The sequence below is a fragment of the Pyxicephalus adspersus genome, chromosome 7, assembly GCF_032062135.1.
Source record: "Pyxicephalus adspersus chromosome 7, UCB_Pads_2.0, whole genome shotgun sequence".
Lineage (NCBI taxonomy): Eukaryota > Metazoa > Chordata > Amphibia > Anura > Pyxicephalidae > Pyxicephalus > Pyxicephalus adspersus.
Genome location: NC_092864.1, coordinates 43,599,969 through 43,615,396, shown reverse-complemented (window position 1 = coordinate 43,615,396; position 15,428 = coordinate 43,599,969). Strand labels below are relative to the sequence as shown.

General features: G+C 37.1%; 1 protein-coding gene across 1 annotated transcript in view; it reads left to right on the top strand.

Moving 5' to 3' along the window:
• Positions 1-15,428, top strand: part of KCNH7 (potassium voltage-gated channel subfamily H member 7) — a 199,666-nt gene that overhangs the window by 124,972 nt on the left and 59,266 nt on the right. Inside the window, exons 4-5 of the mRNA XM_072418251.1 lie at positions 1,318-1,341; positions 5,559-5,773. Coding sequence (XP_072274352.1) covers positions 1,318-1,341; positions 5,559-5,773 — 239 coding nt within the window. The remainder of the gene's footprint in view (positions 1-1,317; positions 1,342-5,558; positions 5,774-15,428) is intronic.

The window sequence follows — 15,428 nt, the reverse complement described above, 5'->3', positions numbered from 1 at the left end:
CTGCATAGGTGTGATGGCAATATTAATATTCCTATGAAACCTGAAGTCATGAGTATAAATAAAAACTAATTTTAATTCTAATAGAACAGATAAATATTGGTGACAAAGAGCAAACTATTTCAAAATTTGTCAGGGATATCCAATTACTGCTACCAAATGTGTACTGTGAGAGTTGCACAGTCCTCCTCAAGACCTGCTGGTTGCTGCCACTTCGTCTGGTGGCGGGACCTACAGTCACATAATGGTGCCATGATTGGTGGTGGGCACTGCTGGTCCAGGTGTTATAAGATTTTCTGTTTTTGTCATTGGCTTAATGTATATGTATATACTATACATCATCTATTCTTATATAATATATTTTAATTATACGTGAAATTGCCTAAATATAAGCAAGCTAACTAGGCGAGCTGCAAAATACGCCATGCAATGCATATGTGTGGACTGTGTTACCTGGCAAAATATTTTTTGCTGCACCTTGGCTTCTCATAAGATATACGCACATCTAGCAGACACTGTAGCCAGATTGGTGACTACGTTGCATATATATATATTTCAGTAGGGATTGGTCTGTTATGTGGCTTGATTATATTTTGTATATACACTACAGGAGTCAATTTATAAAGTAATTTATAAAAACATTTCCTAGTGGAGACACTTCCAGGCTCATGTGTTTCAGGGCAGTAATTGATTCTCCACCAAGGAATGTTTCAATGAATGTCAGATTCAACTGATCACTAAATTATCTAACTTTATGTATAGATGTATTAATTCCTAATGTATTTATGATATGTTGATTTCTTCACATTTCTTGACTAAATCCAAAAATTTAGAATATTTTTTTTTTGTATTTCCCTTGTTCTGCTGAATATCAGATAATGGTCGCGATATCAAAGGTAACGTGTGATTTGGTGAATGTTTTTATCTGACGCTTACAGATTGCCACTTTTGTTCGGCATGTTAACCTGCCTGTTGCATGATCAATAGAATCTGGTGCCCTCTGCTGGTCCAATAATGACTAGGCACATTATTGAACCAGTATTTAAGGCTAGAGAACAGCGGTAAATGCTACATTTTCTTCTAAATTATTTTAGTAAACTGCATTTGCATCTAACATGGACAAAGTCACTTTACTCCTAACCGCTGGTTTATGTATTTTTGGAATTTTACAGGGTTGGAAGTACAGTATTCTAATTAACTCCTTTGCTGCCAGACCACCGTTGTTGATATATTCATCCTCTGGTAGCAAAGAGGTAAATTGAAAGAAGCAAAATTTACCTATTTACTTCATTCACTCCTTTTTTGTCTCCTTAAAACTAGTTTCACATTCCTGGATGGCAGGGGGTATGGCTTATTTTGGTTTATTAAGTTTAGATATTCTTGCATGCGTCTCGAGATCTAGCTCTAAATCAGCGGGGTGTGTTGGACCACTTTTACTTTTTACTCAAAGACCCAAAGAGTATAGTTCCTTCCCTCCAGTTTGAGATCGGCAATAATCACATTTTTCTACTATTTCTAAAAAGCAAAATTTGTAGAAAACAAAAATGCCAAAATAGAATGATGTCAGTCATTTCTAGGCCAATTGGATTTGTATACAGACCTAGATAATGCCAGCATATATTTCTGAGCCTCTATGATTGGAGGAATTTAAAATCCCCAATCCAGGAAATAAATTGGGCTTTATCTGACCTGCTGCAGCTTCTAATACACTATTTTAAAAGCTTACAGTGTGCAGATGATCAGAAGAGCCTGTGCAAAACCAAAAGTGCTGCCTAATCCAGAGGTTTACAAGAAATAGGTGACATCAGCTGCAGACTCTTAAACCACCAAAGGGTTATTCAAATATTTAGTATATGTAATGCTAAAGATGACTGTCAGAGAGTGCAGATATACTACAGAAGATGATCAGAGACTGTGGACATTCTACAAGAGATGGTCAGAGACTAAAACACACTACAGGAGATGGTCAGGGTGCAGCAAACATACTATGAGAGATGGTCAGAAACTGCAGACATACCACTGAAGATAGAGACTGCAAACATTCTACATAAGATGATCAGTGACTGCGAACTTGCTATAAGAAATCGTCAGAAACAGCAGACACACTACAGGAGATGATTAGAGACTGTGGACATGTTATAAGAAATGGCCATAGAGTGTGAACATGCTACTGGAGATGGTCAGAGACTACAAACACACTACAAAAGATGGTCGGAGACTGCAGACGTAATATAAGAGATGGCCAGAATTCATTGACATACTGCAGGAGATGATAAGAGATGGCAGACATACTAGAAGAGACAGTTATGTATGTGTTACATAAGACTGCTATTACAACTCTATCACAAATCAGTTCTCCTACTTCTGAGGAATTCAAAGGGGTGCTCAATAAAAAGCAAAGGGCTGCAGGCTGGGAACCAGGGCCTTCCTTTAAACAAGAGAAGAAGAATGTTTTTTCGCTTTATAAATCTTTTATATTTTTTTCTTTGGCTAAAATTCACTTATTTTAGAAAGATGGTGAGAGAGAAAGAGGTTAACATATAAAAATATATTGGAGTGAATTCATGCCAATAACAAATCATCTACACAATGTGCCGATCAATTTAACCAGTCTCCATTTCTCCAAGATCAGTGGAGCTTCCTAGCTCGTGTTTTTACATTTTCTTTAGCTATCTGGGCTATTTTTTTACACCAATTTTTTTCATTTCATGGCTAATGAAAAGTATCCCTCAATTCAATGTCTTCATCAAACAGAGACTCACATCAAATCAGAGGTTTTAGTGAGTCATGGAAATACTTAGAGACTTGTTCAGGATAATTGCAAAGTACTTGTTATTCTAGTGGAATGAAATGAAACTTTGCTAAACACTTCAAATCATTATGTGTTGGAGGATGTAGCTGCTAAATTTAAGTCTGACTTAAGGCAAAATCTTTTTTTTTATGGAAACTGCTCTGCTCTGTCAGGTATTTATTATTCTCTTTATCTCAATTAGGCAAATTTGGCAAAAATGTCATAGGACTTGTTTTCTGTGTCACCACTAGGGGGCGTTTCCCTAATGCCCTCATCCAGGGATCAGGGGCATAACTAGAAACCAGTGCACCCATTGCTAAATTTTGGATGGGTCCTCCCATTTCAAAAAAATAGGAGTGGCAATTACCAGTGCTTCTGCAACCTATTGTGCCATCCTCCTGCTTCTTCCAGCTGTGTCCCTCACTTTGTTGGGCACGGGCTCTTTTTCCTGATCTGCTGACATACCTATCTTTCCACTTTATGCACCAGTGGGAAGATGCAGGCAATCAATATAATTTTGCTGTCAACCTGACCAATAATTTTCTCCTTCCCTCTTCCTCCCTCCCTTGCGCCACCCTGGCAATTAATGGAGGTGCAGCAAGAGCACATACAACAATAAACCCCTTTAAGGGGTGTTATGTGTTAGGCAAACCCCCCTCCTTCCCTGTGACTAATAGCCAGGGCTGGATTTGTACTTAGTTCTCCCCTAGGCCAGCTAGCTTGTGCTCCAGAGGTGAATATCGGATGGTGGCCATTATGATATTGTAAGGAAACTTTGATAATTGTGGCCAAAGCAGCCCAAGACAAAACACTTTTTGTGTTAAAATGATAATATTACAGCCACCATAGCAGTACAGGTCATCCCTATCTGCTATGGCACCCTTGGCCATGGTCTAATGAGAAAACTGGCTCTGCCTTTACCATAAGTGATAGTTATGGCCTCCCCAGTGATACTCTGTGTGTCAAGGTGTAATAAAGTATCACTGGAACAGGAAGTAAGGGAAATATTCAAAATGGGAACAGAGGTTCTAAATCTTAGAGAGGGGTTCTAAATCTTTCCTGTTTAGATATCTAACATGTTTGCCCATGTTGTATAAGGCTGGTTTAAATTAAGCAACAACCCACCAATACATTATAATATATTATGCTAAATAAAAATAAAATAAATAAGTCCAAAAGGGATTTGTGATGTACAGTAATAAGCAGAATAAACAGGGTATGACTACACATCTTAAGGGAATAAGAGGGATTGTCCTTTATCCATTTAAAAGGTCAAGGAAGGCAGGATATTAAACGACCCTACTTTTCTTCTAAAGAAGTGGGCCAGTAGTCTGCAAAACACATACAACATATTCTAATGACAACCAAACTCAGCTTTTCACCACCTAGAATGTGAGTACAATTGATACATACCAGTTGTATGCAAACAAGATATTGAAATCTGGGTTTTGGCTTCTGTGACGTTCGGAATATATTTATTCTGATACTTTACTGTTTTTTTTAACTTTTAACATCTGGGCCTATTTTAGATAGGTACTACTGTATATACAGTACTTAAGATAACTGGAGGTAATACTTTTGTAAAGTTGTAGAGTATTCTGTAACTCCAAAAATATAGTTTTTTTGTCAGATTGTACCCAGATTCTGATTTTTTTTGTTAATATATGTCAACCGGACAGGAAGCAATTTTAGATCTCCCTATAGGGATAAACAACAACAACAACAACTTGCTAGAGCCTTCAAACCATCCTCATTCTAAAAATGTGTTTTTATTGCCACCTGTGTTCCTGTGGGATGAATTTGACCTCAGTTCTGGTTGTGCCTGGACCCAGCAAGTAGTCAGAATGTTAAGTGATCTCTAGGGGAAAAGGAGGGGTGATTGCGGATTGAAGCAGAGAGTTGGACTTTTGACACACTTGGTCTGCTTTTAATACATAGAGACTATTCAGTGACTTATCTTGTCCTATCAGAGAGTACCTGGAAGAACAGTTGACATGTGCAGTATTACATGTACCATAGTAGTACTGGACTCTGGTACGCCAACTGGCCCAGTGCTGTCGCATAAGGTATGCACATTCTCCTCCATGGCATGAAAATACCAGGTATTTTCTTTTGCTTCTAGCACTAAATGTATCAATAGGTCAATGCACATGGGCAAATTATTTACCTTTAAGGATTTTCTTTAGTTTGAGTGCTGAAAAATCCATGCAAAGAGCTAACTTGCCAGTGTATAACCTCCCTGAGAAAATTACAGAGAGTGTTTCTCAAAATATGAACATTTGGCTTATATTTTTACAGAACATGATTTAGAGTCAATCTAAAAATAAGGATGAAGACAACCATAAGCATTTGGTAGAGGAGGTTGTCATCTGGACAAGATGAATACTGGGATAAAACTAAGAACCCCTCATGCAAAACTGTGTTCCTTTACGAAGGCCAAGTATAATATTTTCATGTTGGACTTGAGTTGACCTCTAAAGTTGTCTCCTTGTTCCTTTTGCTTACCTGACTTCATTACACAATTTTCTAATTTCTTCCACTTTTTTCTTAAAACTTCAGTCCCGCAAGTCTTGAGGGTTCCATTTGCTCTGATTGCTCAGCAGTTGAACGCAGTCTTCATTACTAATATACCATAAATAAATGTTACCCATCACTTCTTGGCATCTTAACACATGGAAATCTGTTCAGAGCTTAATGTTATCATTCAGTGTTTTGCTCTACATTGTTTTCTTTTAATATCTTGCTTACATTTTTCTTTAACTGCTTTCAGGCCCTTTTAACCATATCAAATCAAGCCTTCTTGGATCGACTTCTGATTCAAACCTGAACAAATACAGCACCATCAACAAAATTCCTCATCTCACACTGAACTTTTCAGACATAAAAACTGAAAAAAAGGCATCCTCTCCACCCTCATCAGAAAAAGCGATCATAGCACCTAAGGTGAAGGAGCGAACGCACAATGTTACAGAGAAGGTTACACAGGTAAGAAGGTAGCCTCATAAACTGATGCAATAGAATAGATATTGTTCTGCATTTAAGGATGGCAAGTGGTCTTTCAAAGTTTTTTCCCCATCTTAACAAGGTCTGCTCCCAAGAGTATGACCTCTGATACCATCGTCTTCTGGCCCAACTCCAAGCAAGCAACATACACCTCCAGAAATAGCCTTCTAGCTCCTAACAATGTAACCAAAATACAACGTAATGGCAGTGAACACTTTCCTCGGCTTACTGAGTGAAAAGTTGACTGGATATATGGATAGGAATGTAGTTGACTGAATAGGGGAATATGAGCAGACAAGCCTCAGAAACCTCTGTCCTGCATGGCCAACACAACCATCCAGCCTTTTTATGGTAGAGATTTCTGTGGGTTAAAAAAAGTTTACTAAGCAAAATGAGGTACAATGCCTCAATGATTTGTAGGCATGATTAAAGGTGGATATTTCTAAATGATATAGCTTATTGTGACACATTTTATTACATTTCTTAGCTTTGCCTTTTTTTTGTATCTCGCCATATCTGGCCACATGACATTTCAGGGTTACAGATAAAACAAAATCTAAAATACTTACCTTTGCTGTGATTCCAGGTCTAAAGATGGAGTAGGAAGTTGTATAACACCCAGCAGCAATCCTTAGCCAAATCTGCTCTTTTTGCTATCTAAATTGTGAAGTATCATCCCTCATGGTCATCCTTCCCCCTAGCATAATTCTTCCATGTTAGGATTACACTTCACTCTTGTTGCCACAACAATCTTTAATGCATATCAGTGGCGGAGCAGAAAATCAGTGTACTAGGGGAGCAAAGACTGTAGTATCAGTTTCAAGGTAAAGTCATAATGCTGGAGTTGGGCTAAAGTCAAACTATAATGATATTTAGTTAGTTTTGTAAGTTAATCATTTAAGTTTGTTTTTTATTACTTTAATGTACAATATCTTGATTTTCAAGTAAATAATAAATACAGGGTGCATCAGTTACAGTGTGTTTGCAGAGCATACAAAGCCAACACTGCATCAGTCTAATTAAACATCCATATAGCTCTGTATTCACCTAGTGGAAAAAAACAGTCCTCCTTTCTCCTAAATGGCACAGCAAAAATTTACAGATGTCATCTTAAAAGTCAAACTGTGTGCAGGCAAGGCCCAAGTGCTTTCTAATGGGGAAGGATCATGCCAAGCAGTAACCAGGCACTCAAAGTGAGGGCATGGTTGGAACTTGCAGCTGAAAATAGGAGCAAAGAACATAAGTTGTGGCCCCAAAGGGCTTGTGGTGCAATAAATGCATTATTTACATTGTTTCTAAAACAGATGTGCTTTATTAGTTCATTAAGTTATATCTACGTTTGCATATTTCCTTATAAAAACCATGGATATCGTAATAAATATTCATTAAAGAGACAATTTAAGATGCAGTTCTTCCATGTGTACGATGAAACCTTTGTTAATGTATTCATAATTTAATTGACATCATGATAACATTTACTTTTTATGGCTTAACATCTGAATGTGGTTTAAATGATGGAGCATAGGAAGAAAATCTCTGATGTTTCATCTGTGATACCTACAATGAACAAAATCATCTAACAAAGTATTTTTGTATCTCCATCACTGCAGCCTGTAGGCACAAAACCTTTGGTACCTGGAATAACATTCCTTTGATAGGATAAGCTTTTAGATAAAAACTCTTTTGTTCTTGCTGATCCTAACTGGTCTTAGAACATTTTATGAGGTTGTTAAAATGAGACGTCAGCCACAATCACTCTCAGTGGAGGTCCCGTGCAGTAAGTGAGGTATTATACCCATGAGTCAGACTCTTCAGCATTCATTACTTATGGGAATGTTGTATACTTAGGATCTCCTTCTGCTCTTTTTGATTCCATCTTTTGACACCTACATCATTATGGGACATAGCAATGACACAGGGAGGATAGAATAACAGCACATGATGGGGATGTGGTCATACGACAGATCTGGAAGTGTGAAATGTTGAAAAGTCTGATGAAGGTCGCAGGCTGAAACAGAGCAATTAGAAGGAACAGGTAAGTATATTAGCTCTTCTTTTGCAGGGGACCATTGGAATTTTCCATCAACTGAATGGTTTTAATATATATATATATATATATATATATATATATATATATATAATATTGAAGTTTTTACTGATGACATAAAATATAAAACATAATGATTATGTATTGTACAAACTTGTTAACCCACTGGATAAAATGGGTTTTCCGCTTTATTGAAACACTACTCCATTGCTCTGATGGTAACCTATGACTTTGTTCTAGCAGAACATCACTGATTTACATGCCTGACATATTGATGGTTATGTACAGAGCAGCATAACTTTTTTCTTCTCTTGTACCCTGAAGCAGTATAGAAAGACAAAGGTTGTAACACATTTGCAGTTTATGGTAGACCTGTAATAACAGTTTTATGCAATATTTGTGCTTTAATAAGTCTTTGTCAGTTATGACATTGAACAAATGTTGCATGTAAATGGTTAGAAAAGAAAGCTGACTCACACTTTGTTACTGTGGAAACATAATGCAATAAAGCAAGTACTTTAGTATTGGTATTTTAATCATATCAAATATATAGAACAAAAAGAAAAGTTGTGTTGCAAGAATACAGATTAAACATGTCAATAGGACTGGTTAAACAGGATTGAAGTAAACAACAAAGCAAATAAATATAAATGATTATGACAAATACAATGGCATACAATCCTTGCAGTGGATGTGGCTGGTGCCCCATGAGCCTGCAAGGCATAATGAGTGGGCTTGAGAAGTGTGGAGCGCCACGAAGTTCAAACCATGAAATTTAAAGATGGATGTGATGAGTTGGAAAGTTTTACTGCAATGTATTTACACTTGAAGCCATGAGCCAATGGTCCATGAAATGCCAACTTTAGTCTTTACATTAAAATGGGAATGATAGAAGTTTTGCAATGAGTGTTCACTATATTGGGAACATCAACCTGAAAAAGTAATATAGTAGCGAGAAGACATGAAAGACGTAAAGTATGGGACATAGGCTGAGTTTTGCATCTATGCAATGTACTAAAGGAATGTACCTCTGATGCAGCTGCATTGGTAATGCATTGAGCTAAAATAGTACAGGTTTGATTTCTGGTCCATTGTGGTGCAATGACATTCATTTAAAATAAATGAGATGCCTTAATGTAAAGCATAATATTGTGCAACATAATGTTCCAGACTAAACCAGAATAATTGGAGCCCTAATGAATGAATCCAAGGATTAAATTATTATTTTAATTATGTCTGGATTTATTGCTACACTTTCCCTATAACATTTCCCGCTTGTCCTTCGTAGGCCCTGAAGTCAATGTAAACTAGGACACACACCTTCCCCCCAATACCCAAGTGCACACTTACCCCTCTCTGGTGCCTGGGGGGAGCTTTGAAAAGAAAGCAAAGTTGTCCTTTGCCTTTAAAGGGCTCTGCATTGTACATGATGCATCCAGCTGTATAATGATTTTTTACTAGCCGTAGTGCTTTTTTTTTATTCATTTTCAGTGCTGTCCTAAATCTATGGGTTGCCTTGTATGATTGGACCTGGCAATTCTCTATAAGAGGAATTATTAACTCACAAAAGTAGACCAGAAATGATGTTTAAAATTGTGAGGAGTCAATTCTTTTCCTAGCTGACAATGTGTTGTGTAGAAAAAATGGCTTTCGGCCACAAATTGTCAAGGTAATTCAGCTAAGATGTGCAGCATTCCCTACCTCTGAGATTGCACTGGTGTCACAGCAACAGCAGGAGAACTAAGCAGAGTAATCAATTTCCTGAATCGTGGCCGTAGTGATTACAGATATGTAGAAAGTCATTCTTTGTCCACATAGTGAATACAGTATCTGCTGGACCAATGAATTATAGATGTGATGTCCTAAAATAGCAAATGTCTGTATTTATCTTCAGTCTAATGAACTGCCTCATTATTACCACTTCCTCATTTACTTTAAATATATTACATTTTATTCTGTGTTCTCTTATCACAGCAGTCAAGTTAAAATTGGGATCAATGTTAGCTGTAAACCCAATATATTCTATATATAAGATGATTGATAACATCTGCCCAATTGTTCCTAATGAAGAATAATGATGAAAACAGCTTGTATAGAATATCATTCTTAACTTTGCAGACTGGTTGGAAAGATCTGGTGCCCCCCCCCCTTTTTTTGTAGTACTTACTGCTCATTGTCCTCACTTCTGATTCTTTAATGCAGGTTGCATTTTTTAATTACACTCTCCTGTCTTTGCTCCATCATGGGCTCCATCATCTTCATCATAGGGAAAGAAACTCAAGGCCAAACAAATTGTTAAAAAGAATAAGTGTATGTTGTCATACAGAGAGAAAATTGACCACCCCAGTTGGGCTTCCAACCATTTGTATAGAGAGCTCAGGTGTTTGAGCTTGAATTACAGACTTACTTCATGGGAATCAGTGGAGAGAGCACAATGCATGCAAACACCCAGCTGGGAAGATTTTGAGAAGTCAGCATTATCTTGCTGGTTTAGGATGGTTGAGTATAAGGTTGGCAGGAAGAATACAACTGCAGATACACCTTTAGACCAGGTTTCACATATATGTTCTCACAATGCACAAGGTACTGCGCTTTACATGTGCCAGACCATTTGTGTGCCATTCATTTTGATATGTAGGTTCAGTTTGAGAATTGAATTAGTTTATTTATCTGAAAATTTGGTTATGATTTAGGATTTCTTTCATTGATAAACATGTTTCTGCTTTCCAGTTGCATGCTGGGGTAAATGTATAAATTATTTAGAGAGATTGCATCATAGGATATGTTACTTATTACCTACTTATACTATATACTTTACACCTTTAATATTAGATTATTGTTTTGGAGATTCTCAGCAGAATATACACTCTTGGAATGATATACAAATGTCTGTAACTATCTTCTCTGCTTTGTGTAAACTTCTGTTTGGTGGTAAATTTTAATTGCTTGTATACTGTATACAGATTGTGAGTCCTCATGAATGAATATGACCTCATTTTATATTCCCCACAGGCAAGATATGCTCATGTTTCTTTTTTTATAAATCCTACTAGTACATACAATACTCGTTTCTTTAGCACCTTGTGACATTTAGGCTTATGCTACCGATTGCACAGGGATACTAATAAATCACCAGATTGTTCATGTAGGTCAATGAAAATGTGTATTTTAGGCAAAGTTTTCAAATGTATTTTTGTATGTATGTAAAAATCTGAATTGGGAAAAGGAGGGGTGATATTGCCAATTAGGCTCTGCTCATTGTATTGTGCAAACACTGGAGAAAGTAGAGTGGGGACCTTATCAGTGTAGTGCTCTGTCTTAATTGTCCAATCAGCAGCAAGGAGAACAAGTCTATGCAAACACTGACTTTTACAAAGTCTGTACCGTGGTACCTTGGTATAAGTCCTTAATCCGTTCCAGATCCTTGGACCTTTACCAAACAGGACTTATGCCAAACACATTTCGTAAGAAATACAAGGATTTTTATACTTTAAACACTGCTTAATAATAAAATACATAAATACAAAAGCAATTAGTTGAAATAAATGAAAATTTAAGCTCTCTTTACCTTGCTGAGAAAAGTTGAATGTCTACTAGGATGGTGCTGAGAAGGGAAGAGGAGGGGATGTTATGTAATTCACAGACAGTTATAGCGCGGGTTGTTCACTGAATGGTGGCAACTGGCATACTGACGCTTGTGGGCAGTCGTGGCTTAAGAGAGGTAAATAAGGATAGCGTGTGGTGTTATGACTCATTTTGACCCATACAAGTTCTAGCACAAAGGTTGTATACCAAGCAAAATTTTACATGTCCAAACAGGACTTATACCAAGGTGGACTTATTCCAATGCAGACTTATACCGAGGTACCACTGTATTTGCAAAGGGAGGGGAGCTGGAACAGAACTTTTAAATGATCTATTAAAATGCACCAGGTATGCTCAGACACCTAAGTATACTTGTCAGTTTACTACCTATAAAGTATATTTGCACTCAATGCCTTTCAACCTGCGTATGGCTTCTATGAAGCAAAAATAAACCTAAAAATACAAAAAAAATAAGAAGGGGTGGGGCGCAAGCAGGTTCTTTATTGCAGAAGGGACAGGCTATGTCTCCACTGCAATGAAACAGTGTTTGCAGCCTGTTTGCAGGCTCATCTCTCCTCGCTTCTTAACTGGTACCAACATCTTAACCTGTTCTTCTTTGGGGTTCGGGATCTTCAGCCACCTTGATTGTCCAGTCCAGAATGACATACGGTAGCTTATTTGTGTGCGCGCAGGAGTTCATTCATTCCCAGTAGCTGGATATTATAGGATCGTACACCTAACTGCTCATGCATAGTTCAGTGTATATTATGGAGAAGATTGTCAAGAATCTGCCTGGTCACATTTTTTTTATGAAAAAAATAATAATTAGTTCTAGCACTAATTGAAGGGAATAAAATGATGATTGAGGAAGTCTGCAAGTCAACAACTTTTTCCATGTGCTTTCTTTTATGCTCTGGACTGGTATATTTTTTGGGGGTTATGGGCTATTGAAATGCATTTGCCAACCCAAACACATTAAACCAGAGGGACAGATTTGGAGTGCAATGGTAATGCAGCTTGTTGTTTCCAGTATTTTTTCCTTAGTTGACAGCTATTTCTCAATTTTGCTCCTGTATTGTCAGTCTTTAGTGGACTCTACAAGTCGCCATGTCAGTACATATTGTATATGTATTGTCAACAGTTGTCAGAGTCAGAAATCCAGTTGTAAGTGCATACAGACTGGAAGAAGCTAAAAAGGCTAAATACATTTTTTTAAAAAGGATAAATAAAATTATATAATAGCAGTTGATCAATTTTGTTAAATTGGTTAAGGTTTCAATTTGCTTTGGTAATTTGCTTCAATGTGTAAGTTTACGAAAGCATTTCCTTATTACTTTACATATCTTTCTTATGTAGGCAAAAAACAATATAAAATTTGTATTATTTTTCTGCAGAGGACTGGAAATGCCTCCTCTTAGTAATATGAAGGTCAGTATTCACCACCTATTCTAAAAAACTACTGTCACATACCCTATATTCAGGTATTATAGATGATGGTCTCTTGTAATGTATAATTATCCTGAACCATTCATGTTAACTACAGGAGGACAATTGTAGAACACAAGCCAGTCGCTTCCATTCAGGGCACCAAGTGATTGATGTAGGTATAAGATTTCCTTTACTGCATCAAGTCACAAATGAATTTCACACTTTTCTGCACATTTGGTCGTTCATTTTCTTCAAGGCTCCCAATGTGACAGCCCTTTAAACACGACAATTAATTCAACAAATGTAGAAAGTTCTCATTAAAGTTGTCATGTTAATTAATTAAATATGGAATCTAATTAGCATAGTTACAGTAGTTGGCAGATTTCACTGATATATTTTTTTTTAATCGGAATACTCTTTATTTTTGGCGCTTTAACAGCTACTGTATAAAATTATTGTATGCAAAATAAATCCTAAATTTCATTTAAATCCTAAATTTCAGTTTAAATCATCTAAATACATTCCTTTGTTTTAAAGCGGAACTAAACTCTGTTTTACTCCCCTGTTCCCGGGCCATTAAAGGGTGCCACCATCTTCCTTCTTCTCCTTCCTTCCTTTTCTTCCTGTAGACAATTTTTGGCTATCTTGATTGGCTGGGCCAGGTTGATGAAACGGGTTGACTTACCACAAGGAATGTTGGGATTGACAAGTGTGCACAGCTCAGCAATTTTGACAGCTCCACAGAACGATCGGGCACATAAGCATGCTTATTGCAGAAGACATATCTTCTGTCCCTTTCTGCAAAAAAAGCCCTGCCTGATCATACATTTTAAAGTGCATTAATCAGGCTCATTGTCATGATTGGAGAGCTCTAGTTCAGGCTGAGGAGGGGGCAGGTCAAAAATCTACAGAGGGACCACTGCTTCATGGGTTGTAATTTACATTATGTTGGCAAGGGACAGCCTACCTCCTAATTAGCCTATGGCCACATCCCAAAGTTATAACCAGAAAGAAAGGAGAACCTGAGGGTTAGCTCAGTAAGGGGACTTTTAAGGCCAACATTCCTTACCTCAAGAAATTTGTATAAAAAACTACACCTTTATTGGATTTATTATAAAAACATTTACATTAAAACATATTTAAAAATATGCAACATATAGAAACAAGATATTTCTGCCTGGGCTAACCAACACAATGGGCATACCCCACAGCCTTTCGATGCGTTTCACGGATAACTCCACTTTTTTTAGAAAAGAAGGGGGGAGAAGGAGGACAGAAATATCTTTTTCCTTCAGCACAAACAGCCTCACCTGGAACAGGTAAGGACCAGCAAAAGCAGCAGCGTCTTAGAACTTTATTTCAATCAGTAAAGATTGGTTGTCATGTTCACAGTGAACCCAGCACTCTTTCTTCTTATTAACCTTCACACTCTGTCACGGTCCGCAATGGATTCTAGGTTTTTTGTTCAATGTTTCCCACCGAGAATAGCCGGGTCTCCGGAGGAGGGAGGTTGAGGTCAATGTATTCCTCTATTAAATCATGTTCTTCTGCTGCCTCTACCGAGCCGCAAGTGGCGTTCCCAGGTTGGTTAGCCCAGGCAAAAATATCTTCTTCCTATATGTTGAAATTTTTTAAATACATTTTAATGTAAATGTTTTTATATTAAATCCAGTAGTTGGAGTTTTTTTATACTAATTTGTTGAGTTAAGGAATGTTGGCCTTAAAAGTCCCCTTACTGAGCTAACCCTCAGGTTCTCCTTTCTTTGTGCTTTCTAAAGAAAATAAACCTTTAGACTATACATCTTGTGATGCACTTTTAGCCGATGGAAACCGGAGTCACTGACTCATAACGATTATGCAGCTATGGAGTTATGACTTTATTCCGAAATTCTTAACGTGCACTCTTTTCCATGATAAATGATTTAAAGTACTGAAGTAAGGTGATCAGTATGCCAGCCAGGTAACTAGAATTTTACTAAAATAATATGTTTCATGTAAAAAAGATTATGGTTAAAGTTTTTCTTTAAAAGTAAAAAAATATAACATTGATTATTGTTAGTAATTTAGGTTTTGATAGCAAAGTTGCTTAGATATCTGAAGGTGTTGGCAGGCACTTAGTGTGGACAAATTAGTTTAGTATCGCAATATGGGGGTCACTGCTATCTACAGGTTGTCTGCTCAGCCATGCAACACTGACCACACATTGTGATAATAACTAAACCAACAACTGTTTGACAGAATAAGAAGGCATCAGATCCAGGGACCATTTTGCAGGGTGGTGCAGGAATCTCATCTGCCAACACTAGTTTTAGGCATAATTACTAAAACATTAATGCATTACTATTATCGTTTATATAAATCTCTCACAAGCTGTTACTGTTTCTTTTAAAAGCTATGCTCATCGGATGGCCAAAAGAAAAAGGATATTCCAGTGTTTCTTCTGGCAGAATCCCTTAACTATACTTTGTGTACTTTGGCGGATTCACAGAAACATTAAGATCATTTTCATCAGTGTTTCGTTCCAGCGAGTTGGCCAGTGACAAATATCTTATGAAACATTTGCTCATTCACCAGCTG